Source organism: Talpa occidentalis, unplaced genomic scaffold (genome assembly GCF_014898055.3).
Source record: "Talpa occidentalis isolate TD23 unplaced genomic scaffold, MPIMG_talOcc4v2.1 talOcc4.11, whole genome shotgun sequence".
Lineage (NCBI taxonomy): Eukaryota > Metazoa > Chordata > Mammalia > Eulipotyphla > Talpidae > Talpa > Talpa occidentalis.
The window spans coordinates 76,072,583-76,087,546 of NW_023601104.1; the positions used below are offsets into that span (position 1 = coordinate 76,072,583).

The 14,964-nt window shown below is 46.2% G+C and overlaps 1 protein-coding gene across 7 annotated transcripts in view; it reads left to right on the top strand.

Moving 5' to 3' along the window:
- SMOC1 (SPARC related modular calcium binding 1) overlaps nucleotides 1-14,964 on the top strand; it is a 189,555-nt gene that overhangs the window by 124,702 nt on the left and 49,889 nt on the right. For all 7 annotated transcript variants that reach the window (XM_054691283.1, XM_037503589.2, XM_037503591.2 and 4 more), the window contains 2 exons: nucleotides 11,019-11,118; nucleotides 12,842-12,889. In XM_054691283.1, the coding sequence (XP_054547258.1) occupies nucleotides 11,019-11,118; nucleotides 12,842-12,889 (148 nt within the window). The remainder of the gene's footprint in view (nucleotides 1-11,018; nucleotides 11,119-12,841; nucleotides 12,890-14,964) is intronic.

Below are 14,964 nucleotides of genomic sequence, written 5' to 3' on the forward strand. Positions count from 1 at the left end.
TTTTTGTGTGGATTTATATTTTCAATTCTCTGGCATCTACCTAGGAATTGCTGGTTGTTTTTTTTTTTTTTTTTTTTCAAATTAGCAGCTGGTTACAGTGAACCTTAATGTCTTAGATACGCTGCTTTCTGTGCAAGCTGGGTATTGGGCTCCTGCTCACCCCTCTCCCAGAGCTGACATGTCCTGTGGTTCATTATGGTTCTCAGCACATCGAGGGCCAGACTACAGTTAGCAGCCATCTTTCCACGGGTCTCTTGCCTTCCCAAGGGGGACTAGGTGGCACGTAATTTACAATGATTTGCAGATTATGCACAAGTGATTTGCAGATAACAACCTAAACTATGTAGATGTGAAAGTTGATTTTTAATTTTGTGAATGACAGCAGGGAGTGAGGGAGGACTTGCTAGTGGGTGACTCGTCTAATCTCTTGCACATGGCTGGAGCTACCATTCTCATCTTTCCAGCAGGAGAAGTGCCCTCTGTGTCACCCATCAGGCGCAGGAGAGTGCAAGGAGATGAGGGCGGGTGGCATATGCTTTGTGCTCAGAACACTGTCTCCACTGTGCTCCAGTGGGACTTGCTACCCCAGCCACCACTCGGCACTACCACTCAGTGGCTTTTCTCCAGCGGAGGGGCCGCTGTGCGTCCTCACCCCCAATGACTGTGGAGGAAGTGTGCAGGATGTGGGTGCTCCCAGCTGGGCATCTGAGCCCCCTGGAGCCCGTGGTCAGTCTGCCTATTGTGGAAATGAAAGGAGCAAGCTCCAGGGCAGTGTCTGCAGTTTGTCTCTGCAACTTGTGAGGGAAGGAAGGCTGAAAGCTCGCTCCTCTGGCCTTCCTGCCTATGGGAAAGAGGAGCCCAGTGCTTTTGAACTTTAATCACCTTTTCTGCTCTTCTTTTCCCTTTCAGATAACAATAATAGCAACACTTAACATATATAGTACATACTATGTGCCTGACTTTTATTTAATTAATTAATTAATTTTTAAATTGAGGTAATGGTTGGCAACACTGCATATGATTTAGGGCCAGAGGGTCACACTTCTTCAGATGTACGTCACTATACCATCCCCACCCCCAAAGCACTGATAATCCTCTACCATAGACTGTTGGGCCTCTTTCCCCTTTATTTCCTACTCCCCAATCTTGCCCTCTAGTAGCCTCAGTCAGATTCCTAGGATTTGTTTTGGTTTAGTTTTGTCTGTTCCTGTGCTTTGTTTTTTTATATTCTGCATATAAGTGAAGCCACTTGGTATTTGTCTTTCTCCTTCTGACATTCTTCACTTAGTATAATCCCCTCCAGTTCCATCCATGTTCTTGCAAATGTCAAGATTTGTTCTTTTCTTTTTTTATAGCTAAGTAGTAGTATTCCATTGTGCTTATATACCACATCTTCTGTATCCACTTGTCTGTTGTTGGGCACTTAGATTGTTTCCAACTGTTCTAAATAGTGTTGTGATGACTGTCGGAATGCATGGATCCTTTTGATTAATGCTTCTATATTCTCTGCATAGATACCTAGGAGGGAGATTGCTGGATCATGTGGTACATGTATTTTTAATGTTCTGAGAAATCTCTATACTGTTTTTCATAGGTGTGCCAGGCTGTTTTATAAGTGCCTGAAGCGTATTAACTCATTCAGTCCTCACTACAGCCTATAAGGCAGACGCTGTTATATTCCCATTTTATAGATGGACCACGGGGAGGCTGAGTAGCTTGCCCAGGATCACACAGCTTGCAAGTGGTAGACACAGGGTTTGAATCCAAGCTGTCTGTCTCCAGAAGCCCTGGTCCTAACCCCTATTCTCTGCTGCTTCTCTGTTGAACATCGCCATCTTTTAAAGTAATGATGCCAAGTTAGAGCATATCCAGGAGGGTGACTCAGCTGAACAAGGTCAGGAAATTATGTTATATTAGGACTATTCAAAAGAATCAGAGATGTTCATTTTGGAGATGAGAAGAATCAAAGGATGGAGGAGAAAGAGATGACCAAAGGGGAACATGAGCATGTCTTCAAACCTTTGTGCATGACAATACTTTTTACTGAATAGTCCCACAGAGTCAACCCAGTGAAAGAGAGAATGACTCAGATTCTGATTTGAAATAGGGAAAAACTTTTTATAAGTAGAACAATTCACAGATGGAATGTCTGACTCAAAGAGGACTTGCCTCCCTACCCAGGATATGGGCAAGTGGGGACTAAGGGGGGTTGAATGGCCTTCCAACAGGGGTGCTGTGTGGGATTGCTACTGCATTAGGAAGGTTAATTCCATGATCTTTGAGGTGGGGGGGGCGTTCATACTTTTTAGGATTTTATGAGTTTGCTGCTGATGGTCAACCAAGCAGGTAGGCACAGATAGGCTCACAGCAAACATTTACTTGGGAACCTTCCAGGCACTGCCTAAATTAATACCTGCACATTCAAGACTTTTGCACTATGATGCATCTAACATGCCAGGAGGTGACCCTGCAGTCATCAAAACTCTGCTGCAAAATGGAAGATTTCAGAATTTTTTTTTTCCCCATGACAAAGTAGGGAAAGGACATAGGCCCACGAGAGGGGGGTCTGAAAGCAGAAAAGTTGAATTAAAGTGAAGTCAGATATAGGAAGTAAGGACCAGCTCCCACCCCTGCAGCCCCTTATGTGGTAATGCTGGCCAGACTTCCACAGGTCTGCTCTGAACAAAGCTACCACGTGTGAGGAACTTTCTTACTGGGTAGTTTTTTTTAAACAAAAATATATTTGATATCACCCTCCCCCCACAGTGGAAATAAAAATGAATGAGCAAGCGGTGCCAAAACCTGGTACCAAACAGAGTCAGGGTCAAGATAAAGTTCTTTGAAGCCTTAACACTAAGGTTTTTAAAATCTCGTTATGTGTGTGTTGAGGTGATGGTGTTTGATCTTTTTTGAAAATACAAAAAAAGGTTAATTGTATACTTGGAATAATGGTCTTAATGCTGACAATTAGGTACTTACTAGTTTATAAGTTTCTACCTTACTTCAAGCAATCAAGGCTCAACTTAGAGCAAGGCTGTAGACTCACAGAACCTTGGGATCAAAGGGGGTCTCAACAGTGCCTGACTCATCGTGGTTTTCCTCTTCCTACCCCAGCCCAATGCAGAGCTCAAGGTCCACGTAAAATATCTCTGCAAGGGTCATCCACCTTCTCCTTGATTGCCACCAGAGATGGGAAGCTTATTACTACCAATGATAAAATATATACTGCCTTTTGGGACAATTTAGTTGGAAAATCCTTCTCTTCATTAACTTGATATCTGTCTTCTTATAATTTCCATTCTAGCTATGGATTTACAGAATTCACAGAAATCCCACTTTCCACAGAAGAATTTGAAGACCGATACTATTATGTCCTTGTGAAATCCTCTTTTAGTCAACAAATGTTTCTTTTTGCCTTGGCAAAATTCCTCAGTTCTGTCACTCATTCCCATATCATACTGATTTATGTCTCTTTCCTCCTGGTTTCTTTCTTCTGAATTTGATTTGCCAAGGCCCCTCTTATAAAGTGTCCTTCCGCAAATTGACACAATATTTCAGATGTGGTCATAAACAGCCTGGGGGAGAATGAGACTGTCTCTTGCTCTAAATAAACCACTTCTAGCTCTTGTCATGTTGGCAGCTATGTTATACCAATAATTCATAAAAAACATGGTCAACAAAGACTCCCATATTTAGGAGAATTCAAAGTTTAAGGAGTATCTTCCTCCCCTGAATCCCCTGAACTAATTCTGAAGAATGAGATAAATATTCTAAAAGGAAAAGCCCTTATTCCCTATCAGACAGTCCTCCCTAGGCCTGGCATAGAGCAGGAGACAATGTTTACACCCAGCAAGAATAGTAATGCTTGAAGTTATAACCTCCCTGTAAAAGAGAAAAGGAAAAGTCAGCATATTCTGGGATTGTACTCTACACTGCCACTATTTTAGATACTTTATAGATCTTGTATTATTTTCTCTTCTTGATAACTTTCAAGGTAGGCACCACTAGCCCTATTTCATGGACAGATTCAGAAAGGTTAAGTGAGTTTGCCAAGGTCACACCACTGTGGCAGAAATTGGTGTTTAAATCTCATGATTTCAAGGCCATGTTTTTCCTTTTGCATCTTGATACTTAGCCAAACTTGTCTAAAGATAAGGGGGACATTTGTGCAATAACCTTTTCTAGCCTGCGCAAAAATTAGTTCATGTTTGTCAGATCAGAAGGATTATACCATTCTTTCCTTTTTCTCCCTCTTCTCACTGCAACCAAGCTGTCTTCCATGTGTGAAGTCACCCAGAAGACTTAATGCTGCCACCATGAATGAAAAAGCCTCATGTCACCCAAGCAAGTGGAATATAAGATTGAAAGTGTAGAGTAGGGAAGTCTCCTTTAAGACAGTGGTTCTTGAAGTGTGGTCCCTGGCCCAGAAGGAGCATCATTACCTGGGAACATGTTATAAATACAGCCTCTTCAGCTGACCTCAGACTTAATGGATCCAGATAACTGTGGGTACAGCCACAATCTGGTTTCCTAATGCTCCAGGTGAGTCTAGTGCTCCCTGCAGCTTCTCAGGGAGAGAGATGTCCTGGGGGAGTGAAGGGACCCACAGATGGCTCTAGAGGCTCAGTCTTCCAGCCAGGGCCCATGGCACTCAGGAGGACTTGAATTCTCAGAGATCCAAAAATACTGCCATGCGGTAAAGTCATCCATTGGACCAACCACAGGATGTTGAATTTTCCCTGGGCATTAACTGCATCTAAAGAACCCACAAACTGATTTGGAGCAACTGGGATGTTAAAGAGAAAAACCCAAAAACTGTCTCATGTACCCACTGCCAAAAGAGAGACAAGTATCCACATGTCTTCTGCTTTTGTTTTAACTTTTCCCCACTAGGAAATGTTCATGTATGTGATAGTAGTTGTTTCATTACAAGACTCATAGTTGCTGCTAAGAGAATACTGAATCAAACTGTCCCTTTGCATATGGTTCACATTTTCTATTTTACAAGAGAAGCACAAAGAAGTAGATGCAAGGGGGATTAAACCACGGGGTGAGAAGGTACTGTGCTTGGAAGGGATCCCAGTTGTCAGCAAAGGTCTGAGGCAACTCAAGATGGATTTCTTAACAGATACAGAGCTTGAGAAAGCATTGCAAAGAAAAGGGGAGGCTGGAGTTTGCTGGAGAAGTTAACTTCTTTCCAGACTAGGGAAGTAAATGAGAGCCTGTTTCGTGGCTTGTAAGAAAGTAGGACTGGGGATAGCAAAGAAATCTAGCAAGGCCCTGTGTTTCATTGAAATGCACATCCCCGGAACTCCCTGGTTCAGAGAACACTGCCCACATGTGCAGAGATGCTACTCTGTTGTAGAGCGCTAACCAGGGGCAGGAACTGCTCCCACTAAAGTAAGGGAGGGTCCCCTAGTGCAATACTTTTAGGAATTGCTACAAATGAATCTTCCTCTTAGAGTAAAATCCTGAGTTGATTGAGGGCTCTGAGAAGTTCTGTGGTCAAGAAATCTTGGAACTTTGTTTAACTCAATATTCCCAAAGCTATTTGGTTAGAGAACCTCTGGTCCCCAATAATTCCTAGCTCGTAACTGATAGAATGCCAGCATCACTGTATCTGAGAGACAGAAGTAAAAAAATTGAGGACAGAACTTCATGTTCCTGGAAAAGAGAGAAGTGGGCACAGGTGGGGGAGACTGGTTTCCTAGAGAAGCAGGGGACCCTTGGCGGGAAGGCCAGCTACTCTGGGATGTGAGGTTTGATCTCTGTCAGAGAAGCCCCCAAGAACAACTCAAGGAAAGCAGGCGGCGGAGGCATGGCAGGCTCTCCCAGGCTGTTCCTGGGATGTCTCCAGAGAGAGCCTGTCACTCCCATGGGAGCAAAAGACTCACAGTGGCCTCCTGATTAAAAGTCAGCCCCTCCCCCTCCCTCCCCCAAAGGGGTTTCTTGTGACCCCAGCGTGGGACCCTCCCTTTCTTCATCTCCCTTCCAGTCTTGTGCACCTGCCAGTGCTAGGTGTGGGGGATCATGCGCCCCTGTCTCTGGGCCGCCATCTCCTCCCAGGTGAACGCGTGGGTTAGACCGGTAGTCCCTGATGCCTTCTCCAGCTCTGTCAATTCTGCAATTTTATGAGAACTTGCAGATCGGGGTTCGCATTTCTGTGTCGTCATGAACTAGCAGCGAGTCTCCTCCCTGTGCCTCCCCTGTGAAGGGCTTGCCCGGGGTGACCCAGGGAGATAATGCGCAGATCATCAGTGGGGATTGACAAAAAGCCCCTGGGGAATAGAAGGTGACGTTCTCCATTTTGGCCACAGCACCTGTGGGTGAGCGGGCGGGCAGCTGTCTCCATGCTTAATGCTTTCGTCTCCTTTGTTTTTCTTGGGGTGCCCTCATCCATTCAGTCCCCGTCTGCTTTATGCTGGGAGCTGGTGTTTGCTCTGCCCGTCTCTGCTCACCAGGCACTCAGCCGAGTTTGCTGGGAGTGCTGGCCTCCCACGTTCTTCCAGGCGTCTAGGAGTTGGGCTAATGTTGAAGATTAACAGGCTTAAAATAATTTCAGATTTGTTTTAATTTGGATAAAGGTTGACCTGAAATATACCAATGGGCAGTTTATGCAAAGGGCTTCTTGCCAAAAATATTTAAGTATATGAGTCAGGGATGGAATTTACTTACCTAAAAATGCACTGTTTTAAATTACCTTTAGGAAAAACCAGTTACATTCAACAGCACAATAGAAGCGGAGCGTGACCTCACACTGATGTACAAGTGCTTTTGTCTCTTAAGACCGTTATTACCATTTTGGTTTCCCTAGGATGCTCCCAAGGGGGAGAGGAGCAAGTGCTATGGTTTGCATCTCTGCCTTTGGGGCTGGAACCACCATGAGTTTTGAGATCCACACAGCAAATACTAGAAATGGCTGGTTCCTTGTCCATTCCTCTTGGGCCATGCTTTTTCCAGAGATAAAACTTGAGAGTTAATTGGAGGCTGGAGTGAGGGTAGAACAAAGGGGATCACTACTTAATAGAATAAATAACTTTAGGGCCTCCCCGGTGGCGCAGCAGTTGAGCGCTGGGTTGCGAAGCTGCCCGCGGCCTCTGCAGCGCCGGTTCGTTCCCCGGCTGCTCCCCGGCCACCGGAGGAGGGTCCCACATGGCGCGCAGACCTCTCCTGCCGCCCACTGCTCCCCTCAGCAGTGTACTTTGGTCCTTCTGCCTGCTCTGCTCCCTGCTCTGAGTCTGGTGAATTCTCTCACCCTCCCGCGCTTCTGACTGTACCCAGTGCATGTGTAAACAGAACAAACAAACAAATAAATAAATAAATAAACATGCCTCTATAAAAAAAAAAAAATAGAATAAATAACTTTGCAAGGGAGCAAGGTAAACCTTGTAGGATTTTCATCTTGCTCGTGTCTACATAAACCATCTGCATAAATTCTTTAGAATTTACATCCTATTGCTTTTCTGCAAGAAACCTTATTTCTCCCCATACCCCCGCAACCTCCACCACCCCCAAGAGTGATAGAACTGTTTCTATATGAAAACCAATTTCCCCTTCCTCCATTCAAACTTTTTGCTCATTTCAGACTGACTGCCCCTTCCCCTGGGGCTGGTTGGAATAGAATATTCTTTCGTTTCCACCAGAGAAGCTGGCTGTGCCCTTTTTGAGTGCACAGATAGGTTGCTGAAAAATAACAGTGAAAAAATAGCCAAGCTTAACTGGACACTTACCATATGAGCTAAGTGCTTTATTTACGTTATCTAATTTAATCCTTCCAACAACCAAGTGAGGTAGGTATTATTATCTCTCCTTCTGGAATAGATGTGAATAGGCTCCAGCTAGGTTTGGGCTGCAGTGGGTGGGAAGTGGTTAACTTAAATGATGGTTAGGTAAGGAGAGTGACTGCAGGCTGACTCCATGGCCACTGCTTTCTGTCTCCGTGTAGCTTTTCTTCAAAAAGACATCTTGAAAACTCCCCAAGACAACATACAAACACCCCCTCAGTGGAGAATCATGGGCTGATTCACAAAGTGTCCCAGCAACAAAGGGACGTGATCTTAATCACTTGCATGTCCCGGAGTGGAGTGGGAGACCCTGCTTGGATCCTCTGTGCCTCCTTTTGCTCACCGAAGCCCTCTCTGTAGCCCACCTGGTGCAGGTGTGTCCATTACTGTGTACCTCAGACCTCAGAGGAAACTGGCAACAATTTCTCTGTTGCTTCCAGTAGTAAAACTCTTAAAGGGCTTGGAAGTAACTTCTAGCCTGAGGATTTTGAAGTATGAAATTCCGGAGTCTCTTTTGTGCAGCCTGATCTGAGGAAAATGCTGAAGGCCCTGGGGAGAAAGGGGCTGTGTTTGGCCTGTGGGCCTGGCTGGGGTTGGAAGGCAGCGTCCATGTGCAGGGGGATACAAAGGGCCCTCTCAGTGAGCATGTGGCCCTTGCCCTGCTGAGTGCCGGGTCAGATTATATCCCTTGAAACAAAGCTTTGGGCTTAGCTTCTTACTCATGCATTTCAGTCTGTCCCCAGTAGCCTTGGCTAGGATCTGCCTTGACCAGAAGAGGGGACTTTCAATCCAGGGTGACCTGTTGGACTGCAGCATCTGGCTTTGGCAGGCAGCACTGGGCCAGAGGCAGAGCCTTGGGTGCTAGAGCTGGGGGAGGGGGGTAGTCCTCATGGAAAGGGAGGCTGGCCTTGGCTGTGGGAGACCAGGGGCCTGGGAGTGAGTCAGCCCTGGAGACAGGTTCCCCAGAGTGATTATTGGCCAAGCAGGAGGAACGGCCAGCCAGGCCCCATTAAATGCTGCCACTGGCGAGGAATGTCTCTAGGAACGCTCCCCTGCAAGGCTGACAGAATCAAGGAGGTAAACTCCAAAGCAGTGTTTCCCACCTGAGCTTCTGCAGTCATGGGGGAGCTCGGGCCTGAGGGGAGGCCAGCCCACCAGGTGTTGCTCACAACGCTGTGAGCAGCCATTGCCGCAGCCACCCCATATCCGGCCATCACCCCACGCCCGGCTCTGGCTCACACTGGCTGTTTCCCTTGCCAGAGCCCCCCAGGCATGGCGTTATTAGCTCCATTTTATAGATGGAGCTCCAAGAACTAAGTAATGAACTTGCTTCGACCATTGCTGGACTCAAACCCAGGTCCATCTGGGTTTCTTTCTATTCCACCATTAGACTTCCTCAGCAGTTAGCACAGTCTCAGCCCAAGGGGCTAATTTTGGATGAGCTTTCTGGAGTAGCAATCACAACCTTGGGGGTAGGGATTGTCTCCATGAGATGTGGGGTGGAACATGGTGCTTGGCCGAACACGTTGAGAAATGCTGTCGTTGCGTGGACAGTAGAGGCATTGCCTCGCTGATACACAGTCATCCTACTGCTTGGAACAAGATGCCATCAATCTCCTTATCCTGATTTCTGTGAGTAGGTCCTCATTGAAAGAACTAATTTGGGGAAAAACAGTGGTGTTTGGTATGCACACAAGAGCAGCAGCCTTTCTTTAACCTTTCTGCCTTATTAATGATGTCTGAATTTCACCCAGGCAGACCAGAGCTCTCTTGTATGCCCCACCACTCAATTTGTATGCAATCACCAGCTTTCCTCAATTCCAAGATGTCTTTAATCCCAAGGGCACATTTAATATCTTTGCAATTGGCACACATCTTGCCATTGAGGTCTACATTTAAGGTGGCGGGATTGTTTAAACTGAAGTTGCATTTTTAGAATTGACAAAGACTAAGAATTGAGGCAATAAGATAATTCATATATTTATTTAGTTCACCAAGTTGACATCAGGCATTATGCTAATGCTTGGAATATCTAATAACCAGCATGGAGTCCTCAGGGAACTCAAAGCCTCTGGCTGGGGGTGGGGGAGATATACCTGAAAGATCAATAGTTACAGCCTAAGGGTTCTGATTTGCAGGCGCTAGGGTATGTGGAGGGTCAGAGGAAGGAGAGAAAGGAGATAGGGAGCTTGAGATACATGAAGAGGAGAAGAATGCAGAGGGGCTAGGGGCTGGTAGGGGATGGTTAGGGCTGGAATCTAGACAGACTGAAGAGTTGGAGAGAACAGTGGTTTAGAATCACGAAAAATTGGCTGTGTCTGTCAGCTGCAATGGGTTGACTGTGCTGGACTGAAGGTGTGTATGGAGCCGGGGTGGGGGGGGGTATATTGAAGCTGCCGAGAGAGGCAGGTGGGAGGGCATGGAGGACCTGAGTGTTAAGCACACGAGGCTCATCTCTATCCTGAGTACAGTGGCAAATCATGGAGGGGTCTGGAGCGGGGGATGATGGCCCTGCTAGGAACTCTGTGTAGAAAGCACAGGAAGAGAATGGTGGGAAGGGGTGGACAAAGCAGCTGTTATTGGAACAGAAGAATATTTCATCTAATATTCCCAGACAGGACCTGCTCATGGAGCCTGGAGGAAAACCACACAGTGATGCAGTGGGGCTTCTAGAACTGGAAGCTGCAGGCACTAGTGGCTTTGCTCTTACCTTACCCCCAGCACATGTGCCCTTGCTTCAGGAGAGCCACATGATTAATATGAACAGAAAAACTAGAGGAAGAATATAAGCACTTGCTTCTGCTTTTAAAGGAGGGTCCTATCAACCTGCAATGGTGACATTCTAATTTGCCAGATTAGTTCACAAATCAGAATTTTTTACAGTTGGATGGGAGTGTATACCAGTGATTGGGGGGAAAATATACAGTATTGGTGAGAACCTTCACAGGAAAAACCCAGTAAGCATATTCTAGTATAATGTAAGCTACTAAATATTAAAAATAATAAGATGTAGGTAAGTCGCAGTGGCTGTGCATTGGAGTCACATAGAAGAATCAATGCTGTTGACTGACTGGGCCCCTGCAAGGGATACCCTGGGGATAGAGAGATGCTGGGGAACCAGGGGTGGAAGGCACTCACTGACCATGTTGGTCATGCTCTGAAAGATGGGGAGAGGCTATTGCTGTTGTGACCCAAGACTGACCGTTCTCTTCCCCTTCCCTCTTCCTTGAACAGGTGCAGTGCCACACTTACACAGGGTACTGCTGGTGTGTCACCCCGGATGGGAAGCCCATCAGTGGTTCTTCTGTGCAGAATAAAACTCCTGTATGTTCAGGTACCGTAGGGAGGGGCGGGAAGAGAGACAAGGGTTGGAGAGAGACCCCTTGGCTGGTCTCCTGCATCTTGTGGGGGAGCTTTTGAAAGATCGGTGGTAGTCTTTGGTGGTAGTTATGAGCCCTATTCCAGGTCAGGAGGATTTCATGTTTGCTCTGTAGCCAGTTGGGTGATAGTGTCAGTATATGCTTATGTGCACAGATTTATTATTTTGAGTTTAGTTTTCTGGTTCAATTTTTCTCTTTCCAACCTTTGGCTATAACCTCTAGAGCATGGCATAAAAGTTTCTAGCTTGGGTGCTCCGGCTGCTGGGAATACTTTATTGAGATGGATTTCCAGACTGCATGGAGTTCAACATCAAGGACTGCGATGATCAAGTAGTGATGTCTGCCATGGGCACAGGAGAGGAGAGTGGTGGCTTATGAGCCATGCATTTGCCACCCTTGTTTCTCCAAACCTATGTGTAAGAGGTTTTATGTTTTTAATTTTTAAGTGCAAGCAAAATATAAAACATTCTTTTAAAGCCAGTGGGAAATTCCAAAGCCCCGCAGGCCTACTATCCTGCTTTCTTTTCTCTCTTGTTTTCCCCTTCTTTCCTGCTCCTCTTCTTTCTCTTTTTCTTTCTCCCTCTTTCAACAAAAATTTATTCCTTTTTCTACCGGCCCTTCTATATTAAGGGAAAAGTTGGTAGGAAGGGAAGTCAGTTTCTACATTAGGAAACCAAGATTTGCAGGCCAACAAGGAAAGTTTACTTTATTTGTGGTTTACATGGAAACTGGAAACCTTAATTGGGGTTGTGTGGGGAGGGGCAGGAATAAGCTCTCCTTGCAGATGACCTGGAAAGTTTCATTTAAAGCAAACAAATGCACTAGAAGCAAGTCATGAGGGGGGAATATAATTGAATTCTCACAGAACTAGTCTATAGAGAAGGGGTGTCATGTAGATTTAGGGAAATATGGATTCTCTCTTTTGTTGGTGGGACCTCCACAGATGCTCTTTTGTGGACCAGCTGGCTGTGCCCTGCCTGCGTGGGGTTGGGTTTCACTGAGTGGACAGGTGTCACCGGGTTCGGATAGTCGGATAGGGACATACGGCATCCCAACAGAACAGGGCAAAGCTTTTGGCCAAATCCATTGCTATCCACTCTTGAGGAACAGCCTCATCTAGAAAATTGTTTCCATGCTTCAGACTATTTTGGCCCATTCAGTACAATTGGGCCAACAATTTTCTACTTAATGCAGATGGAAAATTGCCGATTTCCTGCCGTAACCAGCAAGGGATGTCAATCATTGCACTTGCAGCAAGAGGGGATTCTTTTCTGTTGGCCCTACTGATTGGAAATGGCTCAGGACATGGGGTTGGTGGGAAGCAGGGGCGATGCGAGTAGAAGCGAGAGGCAGTTATTGGAATGTTATAGGGAGGTGGAATTTTGTGAAATCTGGTCAAGGCTATTGCCAAGGAAACTGGAAATCATGGTTCATCTCAATGGGTGCTGTGATATCAGTGATATTGATATTAAACAAACCCTGCTGGACTTGTATGTATGTATTAAATTTGTATATAATGTTCTTATATGTATGTACTATATAAATGCATGTGCATGTATGTGTATATATCCACTTATAGCTCCAGATGTGCATACATCAGGCTGTGCCTACCCTTTGAAAGATACAAACCAGGATGCATCCTGAATGTCTGTGTTTTTGTCTCCTCTTGCACCCAAGGTTCAGTCACTGACAAGCCCTTGAGCCAGGGTAACTCAGGACGGAAAGGTGAGTAGAGTTTTATGCTTTATCCAAATGTTTGCTCCTAAAGGCAGTCCAAGCAGGAATTCTTAGACAAGATGGAAAGAGCCTAGGGTGAAAGCTAGAGTGCCTGCAGAAAATCTCCATTTTTATTCAGTGTTTCCTCCCAGAAGCACTGGAGGTAAGTAAAGCTCATATAGTGGTGGAGACCAGAATTTTGGTGAGCAAGTGCAATCCACAAAACTGGTAGGGACCCTGAAATTCTTCTTTCCCTGTGGAGTTCAGTCAATCAACTTCCTGAATTGCCAAGATTAAACCAGGAAGGATGGTGAAGGTAGCCATGTCTACCTTGGCTATTATTTTGGAAGCCCCTTTGAGCAGTTTTTCCTCCTTGATTTTTCTCAGTTATTGTTCCAGCACATCCAGCTCTCTTCACTGACACTAGGCTGGCTCATGGGCTTGCGACCTCTGCAGTGGTCTTGAAATTCTTTTCTTGCCTTGAAACTTGTGTTTTGTAAGTGAAGTCCATGGGACAACAAGGCATATGCGTGACCAGACAAGGCCCGTGTACCCTCTGTGTCCATTGCCCACTCACGTGGACCATGATTTCCAGTGTGGAAGACACTAAGATTTACTGCTTCTGCGATGCCTGCATGGGTTTCTGAAGTGTGCTTCAAATTTTCATTTTTCTTTACTCAGAAAAACACTAAATAGAAAATTCAAAAGCATCATGACAAATAGATTTTGAAACAGAGGGTAAAGCTTTATATGTTAGTGCCTTTTAATGTCACCTTCCCCCCTCCCAGTTTTTGAACAAAGGATCTTCCATTTTCATTTTGCGCTGAACCCTGCAAATTATGTAGGTCAGCCTCATAGTAATTGATTCCAATTAACGTATTTGTCTGAGTGCTCTTTAGTGGACCAGCCAAGATGAGGAATAGGTCCCTGGGCTCCACTGACCATGATTTCCAGCATGGAAGACACTAGGATTTACTGCTACTTACTCTGGGACATACACACAGAGAGTGGGGTTTTGCTTGGTAATAGTTATTAATTTCCTTGTGTGTGCAAGCACTCCAGAACCCCCGTTTTAGATTCTCCAGTTAAACCCAGACAGGAGACCTTAGCGGGGTTTGAGGCTGCCCACCTGAATCATGAGGCGATGGAGACTATTGCCAGCCAGGAAATAGTCCTCCACAGGCAAGAAGGAGAAAGGCAGAATCCGGTCTTGGAACTTAATGCTCACCATTGAGCATGGCGTCCAGCTAGAGAGCAGGGCCTGCTGAGAGCCAGGTACACAGACTTGTCTTACACACAGCCAGAGGGGGCCCAGGTGAAGCCCCGGACCCTGCTCCCAGGGCTGTTCCATGGGGATGGAAAGAGGAGGAAGTCACCCTGCCTGATGCAGGAGCTGAGAGTGGGGAGACCTGCTACCTGTAACGCAGGCGCTCCGAGAAGACTTGCAAGTGGAGTATGGTGCTTCACTGCCCACTGGAAACACGGACTGATGGACCGATGGGCCGCTCTCCCTCCCGTGAGCAGGAATAAGTAAGTGGATTCTAAGGAGCAGCCTTTCCAGGTCCTTCCCAGAACAGGGAGACATAACCTTGAGGGTGATTTCTTCCTAGGTGGGAAAGTGGGAGAGCGGCACAAGCGTTTCCTTCTGCAAAAAGGTGGAGTCATCAACCCCGGAATGGTGTATGTCTGCTACAGTGTACCAGGGTTGGAAAAGGGAGCTGCCTTTGGGTTTGTTTTTTTAAAGATTTATTTATTTATGCATACAAGAACTGGGGTACGGACCAGAGGTGTGTAGGTGAGAGGATTCACCAGAGACAGAGCGGGGAACAGAACAGGAGGATTGGCTGAAATACACTGCTGAGGGGAGCAGTGGGTGAGACAGGAGAGGTCTGCCGTGCCATGTGCGTAGCTCCCTGCCCGGGGATGGAACCCGCACTGCAGAGGCTGTGGATAGCTTCATAGGTTGCGTCTTAACCCCTTGCACCACCAGGGAGGCCCTGTGTTTCTGTTTATTGCAGCTGTAGCCTTCAGGAACATCACCTTTGTTCCTAGACACGAGGCCCTGGTGGTGGATAGAGAGTGAC